Raw genomic sequence first — 16,429 nt, 5'->3', positions numbered from 1 at the left:
AGACATACAGTACCCTGGCGTCTACAAACTAAGTTGCCTCTGTGGTAGCAGTTACATTGGGGAAACCAAACGACACGTCTCAGACCGCATTCGTGAACATAAAGCTGATCTAAAACACGGTAGGACAAACACCTCAGCCGTGGCAGACCACTGTTACAACTCAGTGGGCTCACATGACATTGACTTCTCCAAGACGGAGGTTCTCTGCAAGCCATCTGGCTATCATGAGAGATTCGTTCATGAGGCGATCCACATATACAAACACAGAGACAATTTTAACCGAGAAGATGGATTCAGGCTTAGCAATCATTGGAAGGACGTAATAAACCATTTCGATACACATTAGGGTGAGTTGAATAATACATAGTGTTATATTAAAATGTATAAAGTATAGGGTGGTTTACAGCAATACAGTATATAATTTAATGTTGGGTTTATCTATGGCAGTATATAGTACTGTATATGCTAAGAGAATAAAATTTTAGATGGAAGTATATTATATACTTCTTACGACGTAGAATTGTAATTTATTATTTGTTGTTAGTAACTCAGCTTATTGTAGAGTATAGTAAGTATCAGTTTATATTTTAGTTTTTTATGTAGTTTTTTACTTTGGTTTTCTACATGGTTGTTTGGTAAATGCAGCTACATATCATTAACATTCCTTTCCTTTATTAACGCTGTTCCTTGCGCCCCCCCGTGGTGCTGTTGATCCTGCATAATGCATGGGCATAATAGGACTTTGAAACCCCTCCGCCCACCTCCTACGCATTGCCCATTGGTATGCTAAATTCCTCTTCATATGCACATTCTTTTGTTAAGGCGCTCCTCCTCGCTACACCTATATAAGCTCCTAGCTTGATAATGTCTCATTCTTCGCCTGAGGACGGCTGCTTGCGTTGTGGCCGAAACGTCGTGAGAATTGTTTTATTATGTTTTATTTTTATTATTTTATTACTTCCCTTCTACGTGACTTTACCGAAAGAACCAAGAAGATAGGTATGTCTCTTGAACATTGCTATATCTATTTGCTTCACGGTATGTGACCACATTTAAACAAATGCTACCATGATCCATTCACGCATTATTCACATTTACAATACGCCAACGTTATTTCCTTGGGGTGGTTAACCGAAGCTTCATATTTGCTTTATTTTTAGCACGCATGTGTAATGCTTGGAGAGGTGTTGTTTAGGCAGAGTGCACCAGTAAACGTTCACCACTGCCCATAATCCTCTGGGATTCCGAGCCAATCTAAGCAACTCTGTTGAAGCAATCTCTCTTTTGTTCCCCTGGTCACGTTTAACCGAGTCTCGCCTGCATGTCCCCTCCCCCTCCCAACTTCTAATCTATTCTCTGTGAGTCATGAGTCTGTGTTGGGTTTCCTGTCGGAATGGATTCGAACTCCGCGGCCCAGACGTCTACCCCGTGTCCCTCTCGATGCTTGGCTTTAGCCGTGCTGTCCGTGGAAGCGCATCGTGGAGTTATACTATTGATAGGAATGGTAAAACTAAACTAAATACTTGATTTTTTTTTCCCAGGTAAGGCCCACTGAGCTGTATAGCTTTTTTGTTTCATAAGCGACCTGGCCACATATGATAGCCCAAATGAAGTGGCTTGTCATCACGTGGAAATGTATAGCAGCCAAATTATAGAAACACACCTTGATTCTAAATGTGGAGGGGAAAATCTGGAGGACGCGGGAAAAAATCCAACGCGACCACGGCAAGAACAAACAAATTCAAAATATACAGGCGTCAGGGGTCGGGATTGAACCCAGGCCCTCCTGTATACCGGGCGAGGTAGTTAACATCTCGCCACTATGGCGCCACATACACCGATTCCCCCGCCCCACGACCCCTATGACCCCCACGATGCGATGATGACCCGTCACGATTCAAGGTTGCGATTCGATCCAGGGACCGATAATTTGGCAATCCTAAAAGCTGCGGTGATCTTTATTGGCGTGTTAACAGAGGAATTTGAGAGAGATCCACGCAATGCGTTGGCGATCACCTCGGGTGTGGGTACACAGTCCGTGTCGTCAATGCCACGGCAAGCATACAGAGGGTGAGAGAGGGTATGCAACTCGTGCAATTAAAATTGAAATCTTCGTACGACCGAGCGCGTCGTGTGTGCGATTTAAGACACCTCGCCAAAACTTTTGTGCAATTATAATTCTTTATAACAGTGGATGATACCTTTGTGTGATTTTGGGGCTGACATTGGTGTGCCACAAATAGAGCAAAACTGAAATTTCAACAGGGTTTGTCTGGTACGTAATAGCCACTATTAGGTAACGATTCATATGCCCAATACATGAATAAAAACTGCTCATCAGAAAACTATTTAAAACATTTAATTCTCATCAGGCCTCCATGGTGTAAACACGTGCATTCTCTCACTCTATCCATCCATCTGGCCTCTTTATTGACAACTTGCAGCTCAGCACACGGCAGATGCCTGCGCAGCGCGACTCACGACCTCCTCTTGATACCAAGATCCAGGATGGCCATGTCTATGCGCCACTTTTCGGTGGCAGCCCCAACAGTCTGGAGCACCATCCCTCTGCACATTCGCAGCATCACCTCAATCGCCTCCTTCAAGAGACACTTAAAAACTCACCTCTACAATCACGTGCTTTTGAGCGACTCTGAGCTTGGCTCCGCGCCTCTGAGTTGCGGCCACTACGTCTGCAAATTTGCGCGCGTTACAAATTGAACTATTATTATTATTACTACCCAATTAAGGCCACAGTGTTATCGACAAATGCGTTGATTTTTGTTTTGCTGTCGATTCTGCTTCTTGCACCAGTGGCAACGTACGTTGAACGTCTTTCGCACACCTCACGTAGCGAACCGTGCTAATCAGAGGTGCTGCGGGGGTCTTCTTCCTTCGTATGACATGCAAGCAACAGTTGTGTATAGATGTCACAGTTGAATATCAAGGTTCTTCAACCAAGCCAAGGTGGCAATAGATGCTGTATGGATTGCATCAAGGACGTAGCCATGGAGTTAACATTGGGGGTGACCAAATCTTCCAGGGGGTCTAGGGGTCCCCGCCTCAGAAAAAAAATGTAAATTTGAAAACGAATTTCCTGCCTAAGATATAAAAAAAATTAACTAACACATGGGACGGACTTTTTGTTTATTTTTTACTATAATGTCTAATAGTGTATTGTATTACATTGATTTTCTTTTTCATCTTTTCTTATTTCATTGTATGTAATGGCAGAGATTAGGGATGAATAAAGTACAACCATAACCACAATCATATCAACAGAAATCTATTTTATAGCAATATATTGGGGGGGGGATATTTTATACATACAGCATCAGCGCGCGGGTAAGGACAACAAACTAAACACCACGCAATGGTAGCAGCCCAACCATGTGTTTGATCAAGGACAGGGGAAAAAAAGTGGCGCCCGTTACATTGTTTCCAGTTGCGCAGTCGGTAGCTCAACGTGCGTGCGTGTTCGGCCCCGTGCATGCGGTTGTCAAAAAAAACAAACGTGCACGCTTTAGCTTTACGCTAATCTCCGGGGAGGGAACTAATCCCCATGTTCGGCCTTGACCTCCACAGCGAGAGATTGTGTGTATCGGTGTGGGCCGGGGATGCTGGAGCCAGAGCAATGGTGTGCCCCGGTTAATGCCCCGAACTTGCTCGTCTGGCGGTGGCTGGAGAGCCGAAGCAGCGGAAGCGGCTTGTTGCTCGTGTCTTAAGTAGTGGGACAAGATAACTGAGACCATCGATTTCGACTGCTTTCCTAGTTCCCCGGGAAACTCATTAGGTGGGATTCAGCCCCGCCACTGAGGCCTGTACAGAACAGCTTTGTATCCCTAAAACAGATCAAAGGCAATATATATTTTAAAGTTCAGTCTAGAAGTCATTGGAGCCAACAGTTACCACACTTCACCATTGCTTCTTTGCGATTGTTGGCTTCCTATACATTTAAAAACATGTATGTTAGTATATACATAGGTTTGATGAAACAAAGTGGTTGTCCTTACGTGCCCTGCGTTTAATTTGTGTTTCGACGATTTACTTCTAAAAAGATCTGACCGTGTCTCGCACACCCCAGAAAGGGCATCTCGCACCCCAGGTTAAGAACCACTGCCCTTGCACGGTTATGATATTTCCTATTTGCCACCTACATCCCATGCACCAGACAAACCGCACACTCTCAATTTAAACCTAAACCAAGCTCTCGACTCAGCATATGCAGCGTTGTGGAATGCCATCGTGTAGATCTGGTCCAAAGACACTTCTGAAAGATGTGCATTGTCTCTCTCTCTCTGGTGAGTTTTTTTGTTTTTAATGATGCATGGCTCTTACCTTTGTGTAGGCAGTTCAGTGAGGGACGTGATTAGCAGTTGGGGAATGGCAATTTATCAGCGCTGAGCAATCTGCACCGTACATTTGTTTCCATCCATTGGTGTTTAATGAGTCCTAACCCACCTTGGGTGTCATCCGCCATGCCGTTTAGTGTTCTGTTTTCAGTCCACACACAACAACAACAATGAGGAGCATGCTGTTTTCAGCACCATTTCATGTGAATTACGTGTGGAATCTATCAATCATTAAATTAACCGCATCGATTGTGCCCTGGCTTAGAGCAGTGACGAATGTGTGCTGTTGGACATTTTTTTACGCACCCACATGAATTTAGAAGTTAATTCCAAGTGTCTGAAATTTATATATATATATATTTTTATAAAAAGTTGAATGTTGCATGCAAATTAGATGTAATACAGCACAGCATGCATCAAGGTCAAAGTGTCTCTCTGCTCAAATTAGTTTTTGCCAGATATGTTTTCGTCCACTATGCGATGAAAATTTCACGTTTCTATGACCGAAGTTTGTTTAATCCATACGACAACCACTTTAAAGTGATACTGAGTTTGACTCCAGAATGATGATTGGCTGAGTTACCTCCCCATCCCCCTCCTCCTCCTCCCCCTGATTAAGATTCTAGCACTGTGTCACTGTACCTCCTAGCAGCAGCCTATACTGATGCATTTGTATGCCACACGTTTATTCATTGGTAATGGTGGGAATACATCCCGTGCATCATTGCTTGGGACTCGGGTAAATATTGCACGTGTCATCGGAAGCTAACGCAGGGTTGAGCCTGGTTGGTACACGTGGAGTGTCAACGATTCAGATATAGAGTTGCTAGGAGGCACTTTCTTTATTTAACAACTTCTGCCGTCTCGTCCGCACACTCTTCACAGTAGCTCAGCCTAGCCTGTACACAACACTCGCCGCCTAACACTGACGGCGCTGACTGAGATAGCCAACTACTACCTTGTAGCGCAATATCTAGCGGAGACGTTTAGCGACAACGGCGACGAGACGACAGCGACGACGAGACAAGTCCATTCCCAGAACCAGCAGCCTCGAGCTCCCGCTCTGGGCTCCTTTTATGCTCCCGGCGCGGCCTGGCTCCGCCCTGACCGTGCCTCCCTTCTCGAACCCGCTAGTAGGTCCCAGGGGCCTCCAGACGGGGTCCTCTATGACCCTTACCCTGGTTCCTCCCTCTGTTCACACACCGTGCACACCATCACCGGCGTGTGTGCTGTCTGTCTGCCACAGTTGCCGCTGCTGTCCACCAGCCGGCGCTATTACACTACACATGGATGGGAAACTGTCTTGGAATACCAAGTCTTGGGTGGTGATTTTGCAATAGAGCAGTGGATGCTCCACTTTATCCATGTGTGCGTGAATGTTCTTTTGCAACATTTTTCATTCATAATGTATGGTAAGCTCCATGATCTCATAAACAAACGTTGAATTAATATCACTGCAATGGACGACACTTTACACAAGCTGTGGGATTTCTATTTAATATTTTGAACATAAAAAAATAGTGAAAGTTATTTTACGATAAAATACCAATTAAATAATGTCACCTTAAAGATTGCGCTGTGCACTGTATGAAATAAAACTGACCACGTTCACCGTTAACACCGCTATACAACAAGTTAGTGTGCTGACAGGCTTTCTTGAGAGCAGAACAATGCCATTACCAGACACATGCACCAGCCGCCGTATTCGTTTTATGTTATAAGGTGGGTTGATTTGTTTTATCCCCCCTCCCCTCCAATGTTATCCCGGTTGCGCTATCGGCATCGTTTCACAAGACCAAAAATATACATTTTTGGATCTTTGCGCAGCTGAGCAGTGTCATCCTTCCGGAATGGAGAACGGCCCACAGAAGCGGACATCATAGGGCTGCCTCCCAGAGCCCCGGTCCACTCTGTCCCACAAAGTAGGGGGGCAGCACTTTCCCACCGGCCCTGTGACTGAGAGTAACGTCCGTTGCACGACAAGAGCAATGATTTGTTTATTTCTCAGACACGGAATTTAGGAAAATTTAGTGCAGAACCAAATATATAAGATGGTGTTTTTTTATGATAGTCCGTTGACGCCTCGCTTTCTATGTGCACCTAACCACATCTCTCCCCCAGCCCTACACTGTGCTCCTCCATCAACTCAACAATCCGGCCACCAGACCTCTGCCCCTTCCATCCTTCACCTACCCTCATCTGTGCCCATTTTACCACTTCACGCACGTGCCCCATCCACGTTGCACCCATCAGACGCCCTCACTCACCATCACACTCCACCTTATTCTGCGTTACCCACCCCGGCAACATCAGCTCCATTCCCAGCCCCTGTCCCTCCGTCCATTCCGTCACCTCGCTCACTGAACGCCGTCGGCTTGCATTTTAAAGCGCCCTGAAAAGGGAGTTTTATAAATGCGAAATAGAATAGAACGGGCAGAGACAATCAACTCATTTGTTATTTGGCTGCTATAAATTTCCACATGATGATAAGCCCACTTCGTTGAGCTGTCGTTTGTGGCCAGGTCGCTTCGAAAAAAAGAACCTCGGTGGACTTTACCTGGGTAAAATAAACATTTTATATATATACAGGGGTTTGTTTTTAAAAGATGGACCCAATTTCAAAGCAGTATTGTATTTTAGTGATTTGTTCACCTTCCCTATAATTTGCACTCCTAATAGTGTTTTTTGTAGTGATTGTTGGTGTAACTTTCGTACGCGCGCCCCTTTATAGCTCATCGGATTCCTCCGGTGCAAATAAAGATTTCGATGGTTTCACTCGAACTTGAAAACCTGCGTTAATCGCCGGCGGCTGAAACCTGGAGTCGAACCCAGGTTCTCTCGGCCGTGCCAGCTGGGCTCCCGAACCTTGCGAGCCACCTCCTTATAAGGCAACGTTAATGATGGATGTGTTGGATTTTGGGGGATATCGATTTGTGCACCGATGTCAGCACAGTCCAATGGATTGGTTTTTTTTGTGTGTGGGAGGGGTGGGTGGTTATACATTTAATATATATATCTATTATGTTTATAATGTACGATACAGGCCGACAGCAAGCGTTGCAAAGACATTTGAAGGTACACTCAAATAATGAGAATAAGCTATTTTGTAAAAACTAAGCCACGTGTGTGTGTGTACGTGCGTGCATGCGATGCTCCAGTATTATAGATTCTGCGTCGTGCAATTTTTCTACATTAAAACCGAGTAAAAAAATGTTTACTTCCAAGTCTACTGCGCACGGAATGTAAATCCGGGATTTTTTATAACGAGCGAGCCGACCGCTATTTATTTCCACGCACAGGCAGATACAATAGCCGTGACCTCGCGACAAAGGCTCAATCACAATCTCCTCGCTGAGCGAGAGGGGGGCGGATTGGGGCAAATTTCGCCTGCTGCTTGAGTTGTGTTTTTTCGTACATTGGGGGGGGGTGGCACGCCCCAGTTAACGCCCCTTGAGGATGGTTGTTTTTTGTTCCAAGGTAGATTTAACGCGCAGCGCGGTAAAACGTGGAGATGTACGTGTGGTTTGAGCCGTCTGGGATTGTTCGTCCACCAAAACTTGTTCGTAATCTTTGTCAAAGAGACGATTTTGTTCTTTTTATGTTCTTTGGGTCTTTCGGTAAAGTCACGTAGATAGGTTCAAAGAAAATAACAAAGAACTACGACGTTTCGATCGCAAGACCTCCCTTCCCCCAGCACTCCCTCCCGTCCCCACCTTCCCCCCTCCCTTCCCCCCCTTCCCCCACCTAACCCCTCCCCTCCCTTCCCCCACCTCCCCCCTTCCAAGGCCCCCACCAACTCCCCCCCATCCCTCACCTTTCCCTCCCACTTCATTACAACGTGAATCACTCATGCATAGTACGTCAACATGTAATGAATCATTTTCAGAAGTCTTTCATGAATCAGGATTTGTGTAAGCACAGGAGTGCATATTTGTCAACAGGAAATTATTTGCCTGTATTTGGCAGGGTTTCCTTTTACTTAATGTAGTTTTGTGTTTACAGCTTTTAAATGTTAATGTTGCTTACTTGTAGCAATCAGTGAAACAATGTCGTGAATGTGAAACAGGTTTATGGGGCGAAACATTCCTGCCACAACCCAACACACAAATCTATCTTGTCCGCCGTCTTGCACGTCGCTGTGAATAGCAACATTTATAAATATTAATCTATATTATTTTTAAATCAGTGGCATTGAGCACAGAAAATATATCACCTCCCATTCCAATTGTGAAATAACTATGTGGCAAATTGGTGTCAGACTGATAATGCCCACTGTGTGGAACACGTATAAGCTATTAATATTTGTTTCTTTATCAAATGTATGCAAAACTTTTTTTGGAACCTCTTTTGCCAGTAGCAAAATATGATAATTGCTTTTCTTTGGCGTCATCTGGTACAACACCATGTGAGACTAGGCTCTAAGAAAAGCTGTCTTGGGTGTGGACCAATCAATTTCAAGGACAGTGCATACATTATCAGAGTTGTGTTTTTTGTTTGCATTCCGACCGCAGGAATTGTGGTCAATGCAAACATGACTCCTTGTAAAAAAAAGGTGTCAGTGTACAGAAACATAATCTCGATAAAGACCGGAGAAATCCGATGAGCTATGAAGCTCTTTTTCAAAGACGTCCAGTAACTGTATACACCTCCGATAAGCACGGTTGACTACGTATGGTGCGAAGGAGTGCAACACGCAGATATTCACCCTGAAGATGATTTTGCCGCCTCATGCAATCCGCATTTGCTACCAGCAGCTTGCATGTTTGCGAAGCAGCGGGGGGAAAAGCACAGAATACTTTGACAAACATTGCCACAGAATACTAGCCCGCCGAGCCAAACGGTGGTTTGTAGTCTGAGTGTTGAAGTGTAGCACCGTGTTCAAGTCCATTCACGGAGACGAGTACAACTGAATCAAGTGGGGAAAGGCAATTTCAGATATTTGTGTGTGTGTGTGCGCAGCCATCAGGCTGAGGTGAAACCATCAACCTCTCTGCAGGTGGATAACCCTGTCAGGCTCAAGCACGGGTGTTCATTTCTCACTTGTCCAGTCCAGGGCTTGAACCTGAAAATATCTCAAATGTTCCAGACTCGCATTCTCACGTGATGTGTGATGCATACACCAACTGAAGTGAATTCACCATTGGTGCAAATAAATATGCAAGTCCGGCAATGCTGCAGAATGTTTTTGTAAATATCTAAGAGCTGTCTGTTGTCTCTTTAGTTTCCTAGAAGAAGCAGAGACGGACGTGTGAAGAATATTCCTAATGATCTGTTTGTTAACTGGATCCTGTGTAAAATTGTACGTGAGCAGTGGAGTGGTGGTATAGTTTTTTTCGATTTAAAGCTTTCGTGACTGCAGAGATTCATCTTCTTTGTTCTTTCGGTAAAGTCACGTAGAATGGAAATAATAAAATACAAAAGTATTATTTTATTATTATTTTATTATTTCCATTCTACGTGACTTTGCCGTAGAATGGAAATAATGACAAGCATTTTATTTTTATTATTTTATAATTTCCATTCTACGTGACTTTACCGAAAGAACCAAGAAGATGGTGGTATAGTGGTTAACGCATTGCGCTATGAACTGGGCGATGCCGAGTTTGATTCCTGACTGCTGGTAACACCGGTCTGAGTAATATCTTAACTGCCTTTTTGGTTATTCCCAAAGGTTCAAACTTTGTTCTAAGACTTGACCAATTTACTGTTAGCCAAGGGATATTGTGCTTCGCAAAAGAACCGATGCAGAAAATCCCTGGCTTCCATCTTCCGTGAAGCTTCTGGTTCACAACCCCTAATCTGCATCCGCTGTGCAAAGTATGGCAGCAGCAGATTTTGTGATTTGAAGAATAAAACTTGAGTTGTCATTTATTCATAATTGTTTTTGTTTGCGTCCGATCTTGTAAGTAAAATGGCGGCATGTGTGTTGTACACCCTCCTCCACCCTGACACCGCCGAAAATAAGTATAACCCGTAAAAACAAAGTTTTTCACTATAAATCCTTTATATGCGTGACGGCTAGAGTCCTCTCGTCCTCTGGCTTGAGATGGCTGCCACCTATGGGTCAGATGATTGCATTGCACCATTAAGAAATTGGTAATTAAATATAATATTTTTGTCCTAAAAAGTGTCAAATTTTGGGAAAAATTTTTTACGAACATTAATTGTCACGCACAACGAGTCTGTGTGGGAAATGTCAGCTCGATTGGATCACGGGAAGTGGGTTAAAAAACGACCGAAAGATTTGCACGGTCCTAAGCAAGCAAGCGAACTTAATATAAAGCATTTAAAAATAAAGTTGTCCTGTGAACAAGTGCACTAATTAATCGTTCCCTCATCACATCGGCGTATTGCATCACAAGCCACAACATTTGACTACTAGGTGCGACATTTTGCTGCTAATTATAACCAGCATCATCAGGCAATTGCGATCATCCGCCTGATGGGTGGAGCAGGGTGTATGACACACATCGGCATTATACTCGCGCATAATCCAGACCCAGGAATCAATTGCAATCATCCGCCTGATGGGTGGAGCAGGGTGTATGACACACATCGGCATTATACTCGCGCATTATCCAGACCCAGGAATCAATTGCGAATCATAATATTGCTCAGTGAAAGTCTACGTGTTAAATAGTCGTTTATGTTGACGTCTGTGATTTAAAAAAAAAAAGTGTTTGTTGTGTGCTTTGCCGCTCCTGTTTTTGTGTATTTCAGAACTACCCTTTGGCTGGGAGAAGGTCGATGACCCAGAATATGGCGTGTATTATGTAGAGTAAGTTACATTTCGTGCACTTCTTTTCTCTCTCAAATTATTGTTGCCGTGATCTTACCCCTTGCGCAGCTCTTGCGCATTGACGACAAATTGCATCTGCGCAAATAGAAAAGGCCGCGACCGTTTTTAAAAGCAAAAAAAAAATGTTGCTTGAATAATAACAACAACAACAACAAACCCTTTGTGTCTCGAGGACAGACGACATTGAACGTAGAGCACCCTGGCACCCGGTCCGTCTGTCCGCAACGTTCCGCTGGGGAACCACCACAAAGGCTGCGTACGGGGAAAACATTTGGCCCGTTTTTTTTTCTTCCCCCGAATGAGAGTGATATTTGACTGCACGCTCCGTGTTGCAACACTCGTCTTCCTGAAAGCTCGTTACGTTTGATATTTTACAGGTCATGCAATGCATTCGTGGGGTTTGTTTTTGTTGCGGTCGTCGTTGTCAGCGGGCCACGGCTCGGCTGTCAATCCGCGCATTAGCATTATTACCCCCGCGGGGGTCAAGAACGTGACCCCTGCACCGAGTGCCCGGCTCGCTCCGCCCGTGACCCATCATCCCTCGCTTTCATTGCCACGCCAGAGCGCGGTGCAGTAGGAGGCTTTTAGACGCCAATTTGTACTGGAGCGAGCGAGCGACTGACCGCGTGTCCGCTTTGCGTTTCCACCCAGCTTGTGTTGCTGTGGTTAGAGCTCTCGATTTGAAGCTTTCGTGACTGCAAGGATTCATATTCTTAGGTTTTTTCGGTAAAGTCACGTAGGTAAAAACATTAAAATTAATAAAAGTAAAATAAAATAGAAATCACGACGTTTCGGAGGCAACACAAGCTTCCGTCTCCAGGTGGAACCGTCACAGCCACGACAGCTGTATCAAGTAAATGGGAGATTGCAGGAGCTACCACTCAGTTTATATAATAGTTGGAGAGGGGGGAAGGGCCAAGTACAGCACACTTTTTATTCATATGGTAAGGTGAGGCTTAAGAGGGTGAGCCTTTGTTATGGTTTGTGACAACTAAACATGGTGAACATGGTAAACATGGTACACCTGTAATAGTTGTCTGTCAAATAATAATTAAGATTGGTCAAATAAGTGTAGTTAAATCCTAAGAATAGAGCTCTCGACTCGCAGTCAGGTTGCAGTTTCAAACGCTAGTTGGGGGTAGGGGGTGGTGGCGTTGGGGGGGTTGGTGGAGGGGTTGGGAGGTTGGGGGGGGCGATCGGCCCAGGTCATCAACTTTGCGGATCATCATAAAATGTATGCCACTTTGTGGTTGTCCTGTGAATAAACTGGCTCCTGCCGTGGGAACATGGAATTTCCACCATTGGCTCAAGGCCATGACGATGATTTCAGCGGGGTGGCGCTGACTAAAAATTGTTGATTCATGGCACATACGGTATGTTTGTTAAATGCTGATCACACATTGGCAGCTTAGCTGCTACGAAATTACCAAATCACAGATTCAGAACCGATGTGATCTTGTTAAAGACTCCACAATACAGATGATCAGCATTGTAGTAGGTCAACAATGTGTTTCCTCTGGAGATGCTGGCCCTTACCGTAGTAATGTGGAGCTCTCATCACCGGCTCACGGCCATCAATAAATCTGAGTACTCACACCGTATTTGTTAGAGCAGAGTGGTGATGCTGTGATTTTTGGCTCTGAGTAAAATATTGACAAAGAGAGGGATGCCTACATGGTGTGAGGGTTAGCACACTTGGCTTGCAATCCAGAGGTCGCCAATTCAATATCCGGGGCGGCAGTTTCAAACAGTTGGCAAGTACAGTACGTTGAACTTCTTTCGCACCGTACATAGCCAACTGTGCTATTCGGAGGTGCGGGGGAAGGACAACAAACGAAACACACAAAGCAGTTCTGAAGAAATGAGTTTTCAGTCTAGATTTATAAGTGCATAGCTTCAGTGGCTTCCTAATATCGGATGGAAAAGAGGGTTCAAGACGGCCTTGCGAAGTGCATCTTAAAGCGCACGATGCTGTGACCGTCTTTGTTCAGTGGCGAGCCGAAAGCCGATGCGAGGGTGACCGGAATTGGCACGATGGTTTGTGCTTCTTGACGAAATCAGCAATGTCTTGTGGTCCATTCGTGACAAGCACTTTGTGCGTAATGAGTGCGTGTAAATGGGTCTGCCACAGTGAGTCGATCAGCAGGTCGTGTGTGGTGGGGTCAAGTGTGAGAACTCCCACTTCTAGGCCACGTACCCTCGAGCGGAGTTCTATGGAGCAAGTAATTGCAAGGCCGCACCTTTATTTATAATTGACAGAAGGCCTGCGTACACACGTTGTCGGTGTATATTCTCCTTTCCATGAGTGACGCCATGACAGGAACACAAACCCTTAACGTTCATGCGCCCGCATTATAATCAGCCGCTTCCAATGGAGAACAAGGTATTTTTAAAGATCAGATAGGCAGTTACGCAATGTCGATCTGAAATTGCCAACTGATGAAATGTCAACCCCTGCAACTATGTTTTTTTGTAAAAGCTATTTCATTTGGACAAGATTATATTTGAATGACATTTTCAGGATTTAATTTGCGCCGAAAGTTTTTTTAACTTTTTGGAGCGATTAATATTTACTTATTTCTGTTGAAAATAAACAATGACTTCAGATTTGTGTCTTCCCCTAAACAGTAGAAAATCTACTTTCCTCCCTTAAGAGCGCTCAAATGTATTCAGAAAATAACTCCGTGCACTTCAAATTCTAATGAATACCGAACACCTTAAACGCTGTGTCCATCCGAATATGAATTGAATATATAGTGCACCTTAATAAAACAAGTAACGTAAAAAAAAATGACGTTAGAAAAGTGCGGTGTGCTGACGCATATTTAATGTGGCAATTACTCAAATTGTCACCATGAAAAAACAACACTGCAATGTCAGTTCAGTGGTGGAAGTTCTATTATCCGATGGCAGGGGTGATGAGGTTATCCAAAGTTGTTGATGGTTGGGTGAAATTTCCGTAACTGAAAAGCCAACAATTTTAACTCGTGTGCTTTCCCCTCTACCCGCCCCCTCCCCACCATTCTGCAGTCATATCAACAGAAAAACTCAGTTTGAAAATCCTGTGGCTGAAGAAAAGAATACCAAATTGCAGCAGTTACAAGGTAATGTCAACATCACACCCTCATTTACCATTATGGATTGCAGGCTTTGCCATTACGTGTGTCCCATAACACGTACCAAAAAAGGCTCGGTGCTAAACTTATGTAACGTTAAGAGATAATCAAAGTCAAATGGGCATTTTTGGCAGCGCTAAACTCCAATGGTGTGACCTGGGTCAGTGGTTGAAATTCCACATTGCAGTGTCCAGTCTTCTCCATGGCAATGTTAATTTACACGACAAAGCGCTATTCGTTTTTATTGACCCCATAAAGAAGACGACGATGATGATGATGAGTGCGAATGTGATCATGAACTCGAATTTGACGTTTGAGTCCAGGCGCCCTGCAAAAAGCTCAACTCAGCCGGTGTTTACGCACTTTTTACAGGAGGGTGTATTTAATAATTGTTCGTAACATGCAGTGCTGTCGCGTGTGGACCCAAACGGCCGACAACCCAAAAAAATTGAGAGCAATATATAAAGGTGCGTGGTAATTCATGCACATTAATGAGCAAATCGTCGGCGTTTATAGACTGTTAGGCGAGTAAAATGCCGTTTACGTTTAGCCATTCTGCACGCGGTCACGCTGCCTCGAGTTTATTTATAGCGCGGTGGTGAAAAAATGCTCGTGAACTTACAGACAGGATTAAAATTATGCCGATGAAAGATAGAGCAGAGTAAGCAAACGTTCTGGCTGATGCTAACCCAATCGGCGCGTATGAAAGAGCGTTCGAGTGAAAGAGTTGAATTAAATGGAAAACAACATGGGCGGTGGAATTTGTAGGAGGTAAGACAAACATGAATTGTTTTTGCATTATGTCCTTCGCGTACACTAGCGTCTTTAATAATAGAAATGGACTTCAAAGGGTTTGCTTGCAATAAAATATCGTACCAAACGTTATTTGCAACGTGTTTATAGTCTCATATGAAAACGTTCGTTTTTGTATAAATGTGCATATTAGAACTGGGATAAAAGAAATACTCCACATTTACAAAACGAATTTTACATATGCGGATTTATTTGTTTGTTTGATATATTTAATAAAATAATTACTTCATACAGTATTCCATGAAGTAAAAAAGTACAGTTTTTTTCCACATCTTAAACGTGTACTTGCCATTGCGCAAGAATAGCAGTTGAGTTAGCGCTGTTTTGCTCTACAATAGTAATGTTTAGCGTTTTAGATATATAGCGCCTCTTCCAAGCAAATCGAATCTCACCATCGCTGAGAAATCACAGACCAAGCGGGAAGGCAGCGAGCCGGCGCTACCAAAACAATTGCCAATCAAGCTCTGCTGTTCCCTACATATTAAGATGTTTTTTTGCCAATTCATGAGTGTAATAATAGGGTTTTTCCCCTTTTTTCTGGCAACAAAACTGAAACCTTTGTACAAGGAATCATGTGTGCATTAACCACAATACTTGTGGTCAAAATGCAAACAAAAAACACACTCTGACAATATATGCATTGTCCTTGAAACTGATTGGTCCACATCAGAGACGGCTTTCTTTTGAGCCTCGTCTCAATTGGTGCTAGACCAGAGGGCGCCAAAAGGCGCACAGCTCATTCACGCGTGTGTTTATACATGCGGGAAGGAAACCGAAGTACCGAGAGGAAACCCAGCAAGGGGGGCGCGGGGGTGGGGCAGCACTCAAGACAGACGGAACAGGAGGAGTCCACACTTTGCTGTTGCACCTTCTTCCCAGCAAGCCCGGATGTTGGCTTCACCAACTCAACTCTCGCCTCCACGGTGCTGGGTTCCAGGCTTACGCGCGTAGCCGTGACCGCCCGGTCCGTACTGCCGTGGAGTATCTTGAATCTGTATTCTTAGGTTTTTTCGGTAAAGTCACGTAGGTAAAAAAATTTAAATTAATAAAATTAAAATAAAAATCACGACGTTTCGGAGGCAACACAAGCTTCCGTCTTCAGGTGGAACCGTCACAGCACGACTGCTGTATCAAGTAAAACCGTCACAGCACGATAGCTGTATCAAGTAAGTACTTGATACAGCTATCGTGCTGTTCCACCTGAAGACGGAAGCTTGTGTTGCCTCCGAAACGTGATTTTTATTTTATTTTACTTTTGTAGGGCTGTTACAGAGAGCCCGTTATGCATGGCAGCCTATGGTAAACAAACACAGTAGGCGGGGCTACATGTGTGCACGAGCAGGTGCCCT

At 44.2% G+C, this 16,429-nt stretch overlaps 1 protein-coding gene across 2 annotated transcripts in view; it reads left to right on the top strand.

The window, feature by feature from the left end:
• LOC144947350 (membrane-associated guanylate kinase, WW and PDZ domain-containing protein 1-like) overlaps window positions 1–16,429 on the top strand; it is a 320,338-nt gene that overhangs the window by 198,882 nt on the left and 105,027 nt on the right. For both annotated transcript variants that reach the window (XM_078876623.1, XM_078876624.1), the window contains exons 6-7: window positions 11,073–11,130; window positions 14,182–14,255. In XM_078876623.1, the coding sequence (XP_078732749.1) occupies window positions 11,073–11,130; window positions 14,182–14,255 (132 nt within the window). The remainder of the gene's footprint in view (window positions 1–11,072; window positions 11,131–14,181; window positions 14,256–16,429) is intronic.

Source organism: Lampetra fluviatilis, chromosome 44, assembly GCF_964198595.1.
Source record: "Lampetra fluviatilis chromosome 44, kcLamFluv1.1, whole genome shotgun sequence".
NCBI classification, from domain to species: Eukaryota; Metazoa; Chordata; class Hyperoartia; order Petromyzontiformes; family Petromyzontidae; genus Lampetra; species Lampetra fluviatilis.
Note: the sequence above shows the minus strand (reverse complement) of the source record. Positions and strands in the feature narration are given on the sequence as shown.